We start from the raw sequence: 17,402 nt of genomic DNA, 5'->3' as shown, positions 1-17,402 counted from the left end.
AAACAGATCGGCAAGAAGGGGAGCACCTTTGGCGCCCATGGGGCTGCCTATTTCTTCATGTCTTACACCCTTAGTATAAATGTCTTTTATAAAGAATTTTGTAAGAATTATTTCTTTATATTGCAGTAGATATATCACTGCTTTGCTGTTGTTATTTTAAATATATGTCGTACACCCAACAATAACGATGGAATTTGTATGGATAATAACTTCCCTATTGTTTATAACGACGTTTCAGCCGAATGAATGTAGTGTTTTGAGGAATTGAGTCTTTTAAATTTAAATGATTCTTTAAAGTTGGTTTATTTGATGTTTGGGTTTAAAAAATATTTCAATGATGAACTTATCATCATAAGCGAGTGAGTGAATGTTGTGTAACGTTGCATATTTAATCTATATCACAGCCGCTTGACTATACGTTCGGAACCAGACAAATCACAAGGGTACTGGGGGTCTGTTCTGCCTCGGACTCGACTCTTACGACAAGCACCTGGAACAACCAATATGGACAGACCGAACGACCAAGAGTCCAGATTCGTGTGTTACCTTTTTAAACTATGCATTAATATTCAAAGCACATAGCATTTAGTATTCGTCGGTACTCGGAATTAGCATGGGACCAAGGGGCAGCTAGAAATCAAACGACCAGAATCAGGACTTAAGAAATTACACTTGGTGGAAAAGAAATCCAAGACAACAGGCAAGGCTTGATTTTTTCATGATCTCTTAAGATATTTATGATATGACTTTAAAGAGTTCAATATTACCAGGCTATAAATCTGATCATTCAGTAATAACTCTTGAATTCTCAAACAGTTTAAGTCAGGAAAAAGGACGAGGTTATTGGAAGCTTAATACCTCATTATTGTGTAATGTTGATTATGTTAAAATGGTGAAGGACATTATGGAAGAAACTATAACAGAATATTCTTGTAAAGAGCCAGGAGGTAAGATTGGTGATGGGGATAAAAACTGAGAATTAACCATTGGTGACTGTTTATTTCTGGAAACTTTATTAATGAAAATCAGAGGTAAAACCATATCATTTGCAACATATGTTAAAAAAAAGAGGCAAAACCAGACTAAGGAACTGGAAGATATAATAGAAGAAGTAGAGGAAGACATTAGGAATAACTTTCAACAGATTAGTGAAAATAAATTGGCTGAACTATCCAAATATAAAATAGAATTAGAAAAAATAAATGAAGAAGTAACAAGGGGAATACATACTAGAAAAAGGATAAAATGGTATGATGAAGGGGAAAAACCAACAAGCTACTTTTGTACTTTGGAATCTAGAAATTATACAAGTAAACTCATAAACACTTTGATTGATAATAAAGGGGAAGAAATTACTGACGGGGACTTAATAATAAATGAACAAAGAAAATTTTATGAGAAGCTTTACTCATTACCAAAAGAAAATGATACTGAAAATGCTGAGACACTTAAAAATGTAAAAAACACCTAGTCTAAAAGAAGACTAAAGTGAAAAAATCACTTTAGATAAATTATCAATGGCAGTAAAACAATTGAAAAATAACAAAAGCCCAGGAGTAGATGGCTTTCCAATAGAATTCTTTAAGTTTTTTTTGAAAGACTTAAAAATATGGGTTTTTAGATACATAAACGAAACTTTTGAAAATAAGGAAATGACATATACAATGAAAAGGGGAGTCATTACGTGTATACCCAAGGGAAACAAAGACAGAAGATTTCTAAAAAACTGGCGTCCAATATCATTGCTGAATGCACTTTATAAAATAATTAGTACATGTATTGCAAATAGAATGAAAACAACTTTAGATCACCTAATTCATGATAATCAAACTGGCTTTATGTTTGAATGGAAAAGACTAAATAGACCAGGAATGTTGCTGCTGATTGATTTTGAGAAAGCTTTTGACACAATATCAAGACAGTTTATTTCCAGGGCATTAGAAAAGTATGGTTTGGGGCCTTATATGATAAAATGGATACACCTACTAACTAATAATGCATCCTCTTGTGTAATACAAAACGGTCATATGTCTTCTTTCTTTATTACCGAAAGAGGGTGCAGACAAGGAGACCCAATATCACCATATCACTTTCTTTTTGCTGTGGAAATCTTAGGCTGTATGATAAATGACAATAAAAACATTATAGGAATTGTATTGAATGAGAAAGAGTACAAATTAGGTCAGTCGGCAGGCGACACACAATTATTCTTAAACGGAGAGGCTGACTGCCTGTATGCAGCAATAAATATACTTGATTGTTTCTTTAAAATGTCTGGACTTAAAATAAATATTGATAAAACAAAAGCCATATGGATCGGGTCGAAAGCAGGGAGCTCAACAAATATTTGTGAAGACTTAAAGTTAGACTGGCATATAGGCAATTTTGAAGTGTTAGGAATTATTCTCAACCCCCATTTGCAAGATCTATGGGTTATCAATACCCGAAAAAGACTTGAAACAATAAATAGGTTATTGGCAAACTGGAGAATAAACTTGACTCTTATAGGTAAAATTACTGTTATCAAGTCACTGTCTCTCTCAACTCTTGTCCATATTTTTATGGCACTGCCAAACCCCCCAGAAGATTTTATTACAAACTTAAATAAAATTTTGTTTAGTTTTTTTATGGAATAATAAACCAGATAAAATTAAAAGGCAAAATCTGAAAAAAATTATGCTGATGGTGGGCTTAGAATGGTGGACATTAAAATATTTATAGAATCACTAAAATTATCTACTTTAAGAAAGTATTTAAAAAAGAGTACATGTGATAATCCCTCAGTTTTTTCTTTCACTGATATGATAAATTTAGGAGTCAATGCTGATAAATATTTATGTGTGAAAACCCCTTTTTGGAGAGATGTTCTAAATGTTTGGGGAAATTATGGCAGAAAATTTACAACAAATTCAGAAAGGATCTCCGAAATTCTATCACAGCCCCTATGGCTAAATCACCAATTTAAACATGAAAACTACATAATTAAAAATTGGTTTAAAAAGGGTATAATGACAATTAAGGACTTATGTAATGAGAATGGATTTTTGCCATTTGAAATATAAAAGTACGTTATGATATACATGGTACAATATTAGATTATAATAAGGTTAAACTTAGTATACCTAAAGAATGGAGAGACACTGTCAATCATTATATCAAAATACCAATATATGACTTAAATCTTAGTCCACAATTGAGGTATATATTTATACCCGTTCAAGGATCTAGGTACTTTTGTGATAGACTAATTACAATAACAAAACCACCCTTAGTAAATGGAAAATGGCAATCTCTTTTTGATAATGATATTCAATGGAAAGAAGTTTATTCAAATCTAAAGATACTAAATTGATTGACTTTCAGTTTAAGTTTATCCATAGAATAATTTACACCAAAAAAGAATTGTTAAAAATGAAACTAGTTGATAATGATATTTGCTCCTTTTGTGACTTAAATGGCGAAAACCTTATACATGTATATTGGGAATGTGAATATGTTAAACACTTTTGGAGCAAACTGGAAACCTTTTTAAGCCTTGACACAAATACTAGGATCTCACTTACCAAATACTCAGTTATTTTTGGATTCGACAAACACAAACTTTTACTTAATCATATTATAATATCCAGTAAAAGATATATATATATATATATATATATGTATCAAGTATTAAGGGTGAGAAACCAATTTTTGATAATTCTAAGAAAATACTAAAAGAGTCAGCGATGAATGAAAAATTCATTGCCACAAAAAACAATGGCCTATTACAATTTGAACGAAAATGGGGAAAAATCCTACACAAACAAATATAATAATCATGCCCTGTACAATAAGGCTATAGATCAGTTATGCCTCAAATAGCAATACTATCATAATTGTTTTAGTTATATCTGACTATCGATGCAACCTTTCATGCTCTTCTTGAGGCATATCGTGTGTGTGTGTGTGTCTGTGTGTGTGTGTGTGTGTGTGTGTGTGTGTGTGTGTTTCAATTATGCATGCTATATTTATATCACATGAAATGTACATCCATGTAACGTATTTTCACTACAATTGACTAAACCTACTGTGTAACCTCTGAACCTGATGTACAACCCTTCGAAAGGAATAAAAAATGTCCAAAAAAAACCAAAAAAAGAAATCAAACGACCATGTTTACCATGTTTTTTTATTTTGAAACTATATTTCAATATTAAAATCGCATTTAATCTTTTTTAACCAATAGCGATAGAAATAGACGAGTTCATAAAAAACGTACGTTGACTGGGGCAAATATCTCTTCAAGCGCACCAGTGTATTGTTTACGTGTATTGTTGATGCCATTCGAATCTTTTGTGACATAATGTCGGAATGACGTCACACTAGAAACGTCATACCTGAAGATTGTTGACGTCATTCGACGCTCGAGCTTTTTTTAAGACGGTGATCGAGATCAGCAAATTTCAAAAGGATTAAGAAATAATGGGTGATAAAGAAATTATTACACTCGCATGGGAGTCAACTGGTTTTACGAAGATCGTGTAAGATTTCATGTATTACCCTCGGACTTGCTCGGGAACTGCAAGAATTCTGACACTCGTTTCGTAAAACGCATATGACACACATGCCCGTATGATAATCTTCATGTATCTTACAACATGTACATGCGAGTATCTAACACGACAATTTATTATGCATATTGTCATTCATAAATTCCATAATCAACTACCAAACCCCACTATCACTGAGTTCCTGTACATAGTTCAGGAAAATGTACGCTTTCACGGCATTCACTCCCAAAGCGTAATGTGTTCCATCAAAGCTACGCACGCCGTCTGTCATATTAAATGTCTTTAAAACGGGTACTTTATATACCTTCAGAAACTTCTCCATGTCGCGATTGAATCGAAGGACGTGAGGCTTTGACTGTGTATCTGAACGTTTCATAATTCCTGCAGCATTCATATCAACAAACAATACCTTGGGCGAGAGTATTCCAATTTTTCGTAACCTATCGAACGTTGGCTTCAGATATTCCATCTTCACTTTAGTTGAGTTATAATGCTCATTCATACCTATGCCAATTACAAACAGTGTCTTCCGGTAAGCTAAGCCTACAATGACGTCATTGATTAGTTCTGTCCAACTTTTGCCGAAGTTATGTTCCATCCAACTGAGCGTCACTCTGCCTCCGCATATATTCGATGGCCTTGAATCAAGAAACCTCCTACAGTTTCCGTCATCGAACATATTCATCCCAGAGCATCTGGATTTCCATGCTGAAAATGGTAAGAAGGCCACTTACAATTTTGATCGGTACGTACGACTAAATATTCATGTGGCATTTAGAAGATGTGAAATTGAAGACAGACAATCCACTTTACGCCCGTTACGGAAATTCTTACATACCGCTGATGGGAATGAAAAGTAGATGTTGTAATAAGATAAATATAAGAGTTTTTTTGCATATTGCCTTCTTAGGGAGGGTCATGACAATAATATATGACGTTACCGTCGTTACGCAAATACTGACCTCGGGATTCTGTGGGTCTAACACCGCCGTCTTTGAAATTGCCTCGAACCGTCATCAGCAAGCCTGTGTAGATGTGTCGCACGAGGGAATCCCCAAGGAAGCGGATGGTTCCGCCGTCCAACAACTGACAGATTTGTTTGGCACTGTATCGTCGTTGTTGGCACCGGGGATCGGATGGTATCCAGGTAGAATATTCTGCGTGAATCTGCTGTCGAATATCCCAACAGTTTTTACACCGACACTGGGCTTCTGTCTTTTTAACACACTTGAAGTTGTAGCAGCAAGGGGTCGGTCCTGTAGGATTGCAAATTGCTCGAAGAAAAGTCGTTACGTTTGTGTAGCCTATGTTACCACATCGACTGTCATATCTCTGGAGGGAATTGGGTACTCCTTTGTGGTTCAAGGCCATGTGATAAAACCGTTCTGATTGTCTACGTTGAGCTTCGGTAAGCTTTCCCGTCCTCCAATGACCTTTGGTCATGTTTTGCAGAACGCTTGGACATCTGGAGTTATAACTGTCCACTCTTATAGGATTAGGGGGATGAAATGCCTTATTTTTGGAGTCCAAAGATATCTCCAGGTTTCTGACTGGTTTAAAATGAGAGCTGATATAACCCATTACAAACAGAGTTGTGCCAAATACTGCCACTATCATGCCCCGAAATGAAGCAGCGTTTCCTTTTGCCATGGTTGCAATGCTAAAATAGGCTTTCCCACAAATACTGGTTGGGCATTGTACCTCAGCTGCATTTATACACAAACGTACATATTAAGTCTTAGCTTCAACAATGACTAGAAAACCATTGCTGCATGTGTCATTAATTAAGTTGTGACTTAATCCTCATTGTTTTCAAAGGTTGGTGAACTAATTTGGTGGGAAATAAAAACCGTATTATGTCCGTCTCTCTGTCAAGGCAGATATGTGTAGTTGTCAAAACATTGCTAGAAACACAATAATGCCCTGCCAACAATAATACCTCAAACTAGTATTACTTCAGAAGGACACTGAATGGGGATTACTGTCGACAAGACAATTTGTGCTAATCTGTTTAATCCGGCTACAATAACGTGCGCCATTAATCCATCTGTCTGTCGACGAACCCGCCAAACATGAGTCACGAAAGGTTGCACGTGTGTGTCTCAACAAATTAAATAATTGATTAGATGGTTAAGTATGTTGCATTTCTTTTGTTGAAAATGGAAACTATTATCCCAAGCGTTTTGAATGACAAAGTATTTTTCAGAAGATGAAATATAATTAAAATCATAGTTTAATGTTTTATTTGTTTGTCTGTATTTGTTTATTTTTAAATTGCTGAACATGATGGAGGGGTGTGGTGGCCTTGTTTTTGAAACTTTCTCTCGTCACGCAGAAGATCCGCTTCGATTTAATGTGTGAAGCCCGTATCTGGTAAACCTAGCCTGAAATTGCTGGGATATTGATAAACTCGGCGTAAAACCATACTCACTCACTAATAATGATAGTAAATGTACAGTCTCGAATGTAGAATGATTATCATGGTGGAGTACTCCCGTGTTCATCACGTGCATTTTACACATCTTCAAAATGAAGATGAGAGATAAACGTGTCAATGTGTTTTACAAATATGCTCATGGTTATATGCTTAAAATTTACCTGAGTTTAATAACAACCTCTTCACTTCTGTATGGCTTTGAACACGCGAACACCCGGCGTCATCGATTTTCAGTGATCCATTTATAGAATTGTAACCACTATTTTTCCTTTTTCGCTCAGTGGAATCTGATTCTGCAGATAATCGATACTGATTGTTCTCTAGCGTTGACATTTAATATTTGACACAATCCACTTACGCCCAATACTTACGCCTCGAACGTTTGTTTAGAATAGTTGTTTCATGTTTGAGTACAAGCCGCCGTGTTCCAATTTAACAAGGTTTCTTCACACTGACCCTATTGGTTTCCCTTTACGTTTTTTTAGAAGGTCGTCCTTAAGGTTGTCCTGCATTCTCAATTCCACACTCAATGCTGAGAGGTCTAACAGGGGTGGCTAGGATTTTGTATCGAGATCAGATATCTTTTTTGGAAAACACCTTGAAACAATGTCATTTTTTGTAGCAGGCAATTTCTCCATTTTTCCAAAGACTGAAGCTCAAATATTTTTTTAAAGAATATTCGGAGACAATATTCGATGAAATCCCAAAGAAGTTGACCTCTTGAAGGGTACAATGACATAGGGCATTATAGGGCATGGATACAACGACATAATTTAACATGGGGAAATAAGGGTATGGATTTGGCGACATAATTTACTGTTGGAAAATAAGGGTATTGATATAACGACATAGTTTATTATAGGGAAATAAGGGCCTGGATATAACGACATAGTTTACTTTGGTGAAACAAGGGCATGGGCACACCGACAAAGCTGGAAATAAGGGCATGGAAACGCCGACATAGTTTACTTTGGGAATGTTAGGTGGTGGATATAACGACATCGTTTAACACAGGGACATAAGGGCATGGAAACACCGACATAGTTTAACACAGGGACATAAGGGCATGGATGTAACGACATAGTTTAACACAGGGACATAAGGGCATGGAAACACCGACATAGTTTAACACAGGGACATAAGAGCATGGATGTAACGACATAGTTTAACACAGGGACATTAGGGCATGGGTATAACGACATAGTTTAACACAGGGACATAAGGGCATGGAAACACCGACATAGTTTAACACAGGGACATAAGAGCATGGATGTAACGACATAGTTTAACACAGGGACACAAGGGCATGGATGTAACGACATAGTTTAACACAGGGACATTAGGGCATGGATGTAACGACATAGTTTAACACACGGACATAAGGGCATAGAAACCCCGACATAGTTTAACACAGGGACATAAGGGCATGGTTGTAACGACATAGTTTAACACAGCGACATAAGGGCGTGGGTATAACGACATAGTTTAACACAGGAACATAAGGGCATGGATGTTATGACATAGTTTAACAAAAAAGACATAAGGGCATAGAAACACCGACATAGTTTAACACAGGGACATTAGGGCATGGATGTAACGACATAGTTTAACACAGCGACATAAGGGCGTGGGTATAACGACATAGTTTAACACAGGGACATAAGGGCATGGATGTAACGACATAGTTTAACACAGGGACATAAGGGCATGGATGTAACGACATAGTTTAACACAGGGACATAAGGGCATGGATGTAACGACATAGTTTAACACAGGGACATAAGGGCATGGATGTAGCGACATAGTTCAACACAGGGACATAAGGGCATGGATGTAACGACATAGTTTAACACAGGGACATAAGGGCATGGATGTAGCGACATAGTTCAACACAGGGACATAAGGGCATGGATGTAACGACATAGTTTAACACAGGGACATAAGGACATGGATGTAGCGACATAGTTTAACACAGGGACATAAGGGCATGGATGTAACGACATAGTTTAACACAGGGACATAAGGGCATGGAAACACCGACATAGTGTACTGTGAGGAAATTAGGGCGTGGGTATAACGACATAGTTTACTTTGAGGAAGTAAGGGCATGGGTACAACGACAAAGTTTACAACAGAAAAGTGAGGGCATTCGTGACAGTGTGTGCATGTTTTATGTCAAGCGCAGTTTTAGGAAAGGAGAGTTTGCATTTTGTGATTGCATGTTAATATACAGTTTGCGCGTCATAGTTGCGTTATTTGTTAAAAGACATAGCACCTAGTGCCAGCTGGTTGTATTGTTATAATGCGTTTGCAACCAGGAATTGCCCCAAACACTTCCAAATGGAAAGTTGTCTTTGCTTCAAAAAGTGATGGCGCACATTTGCAAATCAAAACCCCAAATCAGACAATCATGTCTGTACTCTATTATCATTGACAGGACGCTAGATACAGCTAGACTACGACATTAAACATTGGTAACTCTCTTGACTAATTGTCCGGGTAGGGTTAAATACAAGCGTGAAACCCTTCTATAGCTACAAAAAATCTCTGCTAAAAGCAGAGCTGGAGTTAAACCTTTTGCTCCCTCGTTTAGCATAAAGAAACAGATCGGCAAGAAGGGGAGCACCTTTGGCGCCCATGGGGCTGCCTATTTCTTTCTTAAATGTTTAATTTTGTAAGAATTATTTCTTTATATTGCAGTAGATATATCACTGCTTTGCTGTTGTTATTTTAAATGTAATGAGTGTCTCATTGATCATATATGTCGTACACCCAACAATAACGATGGAATTTGTATGGATAATAACTTCCCTATTGTTTATAACGACGTTTCAGCCGAATGAATGTAGTGTTTTGAGGAATTGAGTCTTTTAAATTTAAATGATTCTTTAAAGTTGGTTTTTTTTATGTTTGGGTTTAAAAAATATTTCAATGATGAACTTATCATCATAAGCGAGTGAGTGAATGTTGTGTAACGTTGCATATTTAATCTATATCACAGCCGCTTGACTATACGTTCGGAACCATACAAATCACAAGGGTACTGGGGGGTCTGTTCTGCCTCGGACTCGACTCTTACGACAAGCACCTGGAACAACCAATATGGACAGACCGAACGACCAAGAGTCCAGATTCGTGTGTTACCTTTTTAAACTATGCATTAATATTCAAAGCACATAGCATTTAGTATTCGTCGGTACTCGGAATTAGCATGGGACCAAGAGGCAGCTAGAAATCAAACGACCATGTTTACCATGTTTTTATTTTGAAACTATATTTCAATATTAAAATCGCATTTCATCTTTTTTAACCAATAGCGATCGAAATAGACGAGTTCATAAAAAAACGTACGTTGACTGGGGCAAATATCTTTTCAAGCGCACCAGTGTATTGTTTACGTGTATTGTTGATGCCATTCGAATCTTTTGTGACATAATGTCGGAATGACGTCACACTAGAAACGTCATACCTGAAGATTGTTGACGTCATTCGACGCTGGAGCTTTCTTTAAGACAGTGATCGAGATCAGCAAATTTCAAAAGGATTAAGAAATAATGGGTGATAAAGAAATTATTACACTCGCATGGGAGTCAACTGGTTTTACGAAGATCGTGTAAGATTTCATGTATTACCCTCGGACTTGCTCGGGAACTGCAAGAATTCTGACACTCGTTTCGTAAAACGCATATGACACGCATGCCCGTATGATAATCTTCATGTATCTTACAACATGTACATGCGAGTATCTAACACGACAATATTTGATGCATATTGTCATTCATAAATTCCATAATCAACTACCAAACCCCACTATCACTGAGTTCCTGTATATAGTTCAGGAGAATGTTCGCTTTCACGACATTCACTCCTAACGCATAATGTGTTCCATCAAAGCTACGCACGCCGTCTGTCATATTAAATGTCTTAAAAACGGGTACTTTATATACCTTCAGAAACTTCTCCATATGGCGATTGAATCGAAGGACGTGAGGCTTTGACTGTGTATCTGAACGTTTCATAATTCCTGGAGCATTCATATCAACAAACAATACCTTGGGCCAGAGAATACCAATTTTTCGTAACCTATCGAACGTTGGCTTCAGATATTTTATCTTCACTTTAGTTGAGTTATAATCCTCATGAATACCTATACCAACAACAAACAACTTCCGCCGGTCAGCTAAGCCTTCTGTGACTTCATTTATAAGCTCTGCCCATCTTCTGCTAACGTAATGTTTCTTCCAACTGAGCGTCACTCTGCCTCTACATATATTCTTTGGCTGCGCGTCCAAACGCCTCCTACAGTTTCTCTCTTCGAACATGTTCATCCCTGAGCATTTGGATTTCCACTCTGAAAAAAATGTAAAGAGGCCACTTGATTGGTAGCTATGACTAAATAGTCAAGTGACAATTACAAGAGGTGTCAGTGAAAACAGTGAGTGAGTGAGTTTGGTTGTACGCCGTTTTTAGCAATATTCCAGCAATATCACGGTGGGCTTCACACATTGTACCCATGTCGGGAATCGAACCCGAGTCTTCGGCGTGACGAGCGAACGCTTTAACCACTAGGCTACCCGACCGCCCCAGTGAAAACAGAGTGCAGATACTCGTACTTCATCAGGCAAGTCTCTCAAAACATATTCAATGTTTTATGGTGTTTATCATGAAGCTAGATGAAATGTTTACACTGGCAGATCAGGAACGACGCCACTAAGCTATTGCTTCACAAGAAAGCAATATTTCCCTGGAACATCGCTGCACATCGTGTGTCAGCTCAATGGTTTAGGATGTATTTCAACCCAGGCATTAATGAGTATGCTCAATGTCTCATTTCACAGATTGTACTCATAACATGTCTACATCTAGATATGAAAGGTGCACCATTTACGACTGGATGTGTTTCTAAATAGATGTTTGTTTTTAATGTATCATTACATTTCATAGCGTGTTTAACGAATTAACTACCACAGATCTTACACGATGCTGTCGCAAAGCCATCGAGTCACATTGTCAAGAAGAATAACGTTTCATTACAACAAACTTTCTAATTAGCATTCTTTTTACATGACAACTTTGAATTGTTGAGGAAAAGGCCCAAAGGCCCAAACTTTTATTCATTTACCCAAAAGGTATTCCATTGACATATATGTATTTATGTTTACACAAAGATGTCCCCTATCAATATAGTTATATTTATATTTCCTGACAAAGGTTAACTGAGACAATTAACCTCATTACGCAAATACTTACGTGGGGATTCTGTGGGTTTAACACCGCCGTCTTTGAAATTGCCTCGAACCGTCATCAGCAAGCCTGTGTAGATGTGTCGCACGAGGGAATCCCCAAGGAAGCGGATGGTTCCGCCGTCCAACAACTGACAGCTTTGTTTGGCACTGTATTGTCGTAGTTGGCACCGGGGATCGGATGGTATCCAGGTAGAATATTCTGCGTGAATCTGCTGTCGAATATCCCAACAGTTTTTACACCGACACTGGGCTTCTGTCTTTTTAACACACTTGAAGTTGTAGCAGCAAGGGGTCGGTCCTGTAGGATTGCAAATTGCTCGAAGAAAAGTCGTTACGTTTGTGTAGCCTATGTCACCACATCGACTGTCATGTCTCTGGAGGGAATTGGGTACTCCTTTGTGGTTCAAGGCCATGTGATAAAACCGTTCTGATTGTCTACGTTGGGCTTCGGTAAGCTTTCTCGTACTCCAATGACCTTCGGTCATGTTCTGCAGAACGCTTGGGCATCTGGATCCATAATTGTCACCGCTTATAGGATTAGGGGGATAAAATGCCTTATTTTGGGACTCCAAAGTTACCTCCAGGTTTCTGACTGGTTCAAAATGAGAGCTGATATAACCCATTATGAATAGAGTGATACCAAATACTGCTACTAGCGTGCCTCGGAATGAAGCCATGTGTCCATTTGTCATGGCTTCAAAGAAAAAAGAGCATTCCCACGACGTAAACCTGAAGAGAGCCTGGTGCTATTGCTTTCTTGCAAGTTATGTAAGGTTCAATTCTTGTTAGGGCTCTATAAATCCTTTTCTTCTCAACTTAATCTGTGATCTAAGGTTGTGTCAGCACCAAAGCAGTTTTTCACCAAAGTAAATCTCTTCGAAATGATTCACTTTCCCACACACAATGTGTTTATACGACCAAACTGAAAACAGATTAAAGTTTTCTGTAATAAAACTGATTTCGTCATCTGCATAAACTCATCTGCAAGATAAACCTACCCATACACACATTCCCATGCATTTCATCATTCACCAATTCAATCATTTAACATACAAGACAAGTCATCAATGAAACTGGGGTTATCTACAGGGATTAGCATAATCATATCATCTTCTTTTGCAAACATGCCCCGAAATGCAATCATGTTGTAATGACTTGTCCAGTAGCATGTGAACATTCTTTGAAATCACAAGAAAGAAAATTATCCATCTTTTTTAATTCATGAAGATGGATAACTTCGTCGGGTTGAGAGACACTAAAATATAAATAGTATACCATCTGGTTTACCCTTAACTTACAGGGAGACTTGAAAACCTATTCCATCGGCGTTGGCCAGATACTGGTTGCACATGAAAAGTTTTAAAAAGATATTATGATGGTTTACGTATGTTTAATTTCATTTTTTTTAAAACGGACCAGCAGACTATTATCCCAAGCAGTTTGTATGTAATGGTATTTTACAGAACATGACATGAGTGAGTGAGTTTGGTTTAACGCCACTGTGGACAGTATTCCAGTTATATCACGGCGTATCAGCTTACATTGGGAGGAAAGCCCAAAGTAAAGAAGGTCTCACAAGTTTACCCCTTTGGTGAAACCCACGAGTGTGGTGCTCACAAACCAAGAAACATAATCGGGCCAAACCGATATTCGAACCCACAATCATAGGTTTCTGGCGTGTCTACGGGACGCAACAGTGCACAATGAATGGTAGAATCGACTCCCTACCATGATAATATGTAACATCTCTTATAAAGAATGCCAATCACGTGAACTTTACACATCCTCAGAATCGAGATAAGAGATAATGGTGTTTTACACGCACACACTACACTGCCGAAAGATAAAGGCTCTCCTAAAATGACAAAGAAAATGTTATTACTCGCCCGTTGAAGATACCAATGTTTAATACGACGAGCTTGTATTGCACATTGTTTAATACCAAAGCTTGTACTAATAAACCACGGGAACTTGTTTCACTAACAAAAATATTGAAAACTCTCAACATCCCTGGTCTTATTCAATTACATTGCGTGTGGAGATGATGTGTCACTGAGAGGAGCTTATGCCCATTCGAGGGTCGGTTGGGTAGCCTTGTGGTTAAAGCGTTCGCTTGTCGCGCCGAAAACCCGGGTTCGATTCCCGACATGGGTACATTGGGTGAAGCCCATTTCTGGTGTCCCCCCACCGTGATATTGCTGGAATATTGCTAAAAGCGGCGTAAAACCATACTAACTCACTCACTCATTTATGCCCATTCGATGACCCCAGCAACACTGATTTGTATGCAAAGGTTTTTATGTGCAGACGTAGACACTGGATTCATGACAATAAATAAAAACAGTTTTCCTTTGGAGACGAGTTGATTGAAACATACTTCAGCTAGGAAAAGAAAGCAGCCTAAATTCCGTTAAAGATGTTGGTGATGCTTCACAATGTGTTTGTGTCTTCACCTTTTACACAGAACGCTTATTCACGACCATTTCTTTCGAGGAAACAAAACTGAAATATTTTCTTTATATAGCAAACGGTCATTTTGAAACTTAGCCCAAGAAACATTGTGTCTGAATGTAAATATGAAATGAGATTAACCATCCTCGGTTATCCGCCCAAACAGACTCCATAGAGCACAAAAGGCAAAATAGTGGTGAAATTGATATAAATGGAACACGAATCAAAACATCTTATGTTACACCATTTTGTCAGCATTTATGAACTGTAAGAATATTGAAATACTGTGTCTATAAGTATAAATGTATCTCTGTGTAGGATACACGTGAAATGTGGAAGACTGCGGCCTGTGTGTACTGGAGTGGAGTTCATTTCTGTTCTTATAGTCATAGCATTCTTAAAGGTCAAAGGGGTTTTAGTTGGCTTTTTAAAAGTTTTATATGCATTCTGCTGACTGAACTGCTAACATGTTTATTCTGGTGTAGACACCCTAACTTACAGTTGAAGACTTGCTCATGTTTACAATTTGTAATCAGGTCTTAGGTCTTAGCTGAGGAATTCCATCGTATTCCATCGTGAGGACTTTTTCAAAGTAGGAAATAAACATACACCATACACGTAGCATATCCACTATCCCAGCACTTAAAGTTAAACACACAAACAAACGATTTGAATACTGGTTAGGAGCGAACACATACCTTTATAACTAGTCATATTCATATTTGTAAGTTTATGTTATATGAGTATATTCAATACCATACAGGTCATATATCAGTAATATATCTGGTGAATATGTAGACAGGTCATGGTTGTTCAAATTTAAACAAGTGACTTCAGTAATAATTGCATCCAGACTGTTTTTGGCGACTTCAAAATCCTTTAATGAAGGGTGTTAAATTAATTTAGTTTGACTATATAAGTGGAGAGGGCGTGTGTCTGTCTCATCTCACATTTCATCTCACATTTCATGTGACATTACATCAAGACAAGCTTTCGTGTGAAAATCTCTTTTCACCCCAGATTCACAGCATAGACAAATCTCGAAAGTTTGACCACTATCGCTGCTAGGTGAATATATTTATGATCACTGAGTTTAGATATCACCACTGTTTGTGTATTTGTTACTGACCACTAGTATCATATTATATAGTGAAATTGAATATTGTACTTCCACTCTATTGTGTACTGCCATTGTAATTGCTTTCGGCAAATTGCATTGATTTGTAAACGTTGTTAGTTTGTAATACCAATTTCAGTCCTTTGAAGATCCTGGTATCACATTTTTGCATTTATATTTCATAAAATAAATACATTTTCAATTTGAAATGTCTTCTTAAAATGACGTTTTAAACCTTTATGAATCTTTATCTGAATAGTTTGAGACACATTCCGCATGTTTCAGTCGGATGATGGCCCATTTTGTTTGTATACTGCACACGGCATGGGGTCATTTGCCCCCTCTCGCCCCTTTGTTCCTACGCCTATGATACTGCTCAACATACAGCAGTGCTTTAATTCTATTTTTTTAATGTCTTGCGCGTCTCATTACCAACACCGAATAACGAAGACATGAATCGTTAATGGATAACAACTTCCTTATTGTTTTGTACGAAGTTTCAGCTTTTTGCTTATAAGAATTGAATCATTTCAATGGTTATATAAGGCTAGCTTTGTGTCAGGTTTTGGTATCAGTTATGTTTCATTTGATTGGAATGTTTGTTTCCTTCTCTTTAAAGCCGCACTCAGCAATATTCCATCTATATGACGGCTGTCTGTAAATAATCGAATCTGTACCAGACAATCCAGTGATTGATGTCATGAGCATCGATCCACGGAATTGAGATCGATGACATGCATCAACCAAGTCAGCGAGCCTGACCATCCGACCCTGGAATGATGTACACATCACAAGTGAGCGAGCGAATGCTGTTTAGGATGGAACCCTATATTATCGCGGTAGTTAATTTATAATGGTTCGTAATGGCGCACGCTTACAGACCTATTAAATATGTCATACGCAAAGTGTTTCTTGTTCTTTGTTCATCTTTTATGACACATGTATCAGGATTGATCGATGCTGATTTTCTTTAATGTGTTCGGTAAACAAAGTACCTGTCATTAGCGACTTAAAGGCGGGCAACTCCATAGTATCGTGGTATGGCTATTTTGTGGTGTGATACGTGTGGATTAAGTGGTTTACATCACTTTCGGTTTTTGATTATGCATCATCAGTATTCATACGACCTAGTTTGGGTCAGGGGACTTCGTCTAAACTAAATGGGTTCTTTTGTAATCAATTTCGAATGAAGGTAGGGGTAATTCCACTTCAAAGCCATTCCAGAAACTATCATAATAAAGTTAACGTGTATACTAACGTGTAGCCGTGACCAGCGACCATATAATATATATGGTCTTTGCCGTGACATATCGCAACGAGTCATGTATTCGATCAAGCGAAGAAATATCGTGCTTAGATTTCATAAGTAAACAGTCGATAGGGGGGAGTGGATTACGTGATTTCTCGATAATATAGAGCCCGCGATAGTAAAGAGTCATACTATAATACCACATATTCCAGCTTTATCACAACCACCCGACCATACACGAGGAACCAGACAAAGCACGAGAGTAATGGGGGTCTGTTCTTCCCCCGAATCGACTCTCTCGTCAAGCATCTGGAACAACCAATAGGAACAGACCGAACCACCATGGATACTG

General features: G+C 37.6%; 1 protein-coding gene across 1 annotated transcript in view; it reads right to left on the bottom strand.

Moving 5' to 3' along the window:
• Positions 1–3,974: 3,974 nt before the first annotated feature.
• LOC124142940 overlaps positions 3,975–17,402 on the bottom strand; it is a 23,743-nt gene continuing 10,315 nt past the window's right edge. Inside the window, exons 2-4 of the mRNA XM_048400309.1 lie at positions 12,238–13,155; positions 5,513–11,338; positions 3,975–5,258 (exon numbers count right to left, since the gene is read on the bottom strand). Of these exons, the coding sequence (XP_048256266.1) occupies positions 4,705–5,258; positions 5,513–6,200 (1,242 nt within the window). The 5' untranslated portion in view covers positions 6,201–11,338; positions 12,238–13,155 and the 3' untranslated portion in view covers positions 3,975–4,704. The remainder of the gene's footprint in view (positions 5,259–5,512; positions 11,339–12,237; positions 13,156–17,402) is intronic.

This window comes from Haliotis rufescens, unplaced genomic scaffold, assembly GCF_023055435.1.
Source record: "Haliotis rufescens isolate VD_foot unplaced genomic scaffold, xgHalRufe1.0.p SCAF_2, whole genome shotgun sequence".
In the NCBI taxonomy this organism is placed as follows: Eukaryota; Metazoa; Mollusca; class Gastropoda; order Lepetellida; family Haliotidae; genus Haliotis; species Haliotis rufescens.
This window is presented reverse-complemented; position numbering and strand designations above follow the sequence as displayed.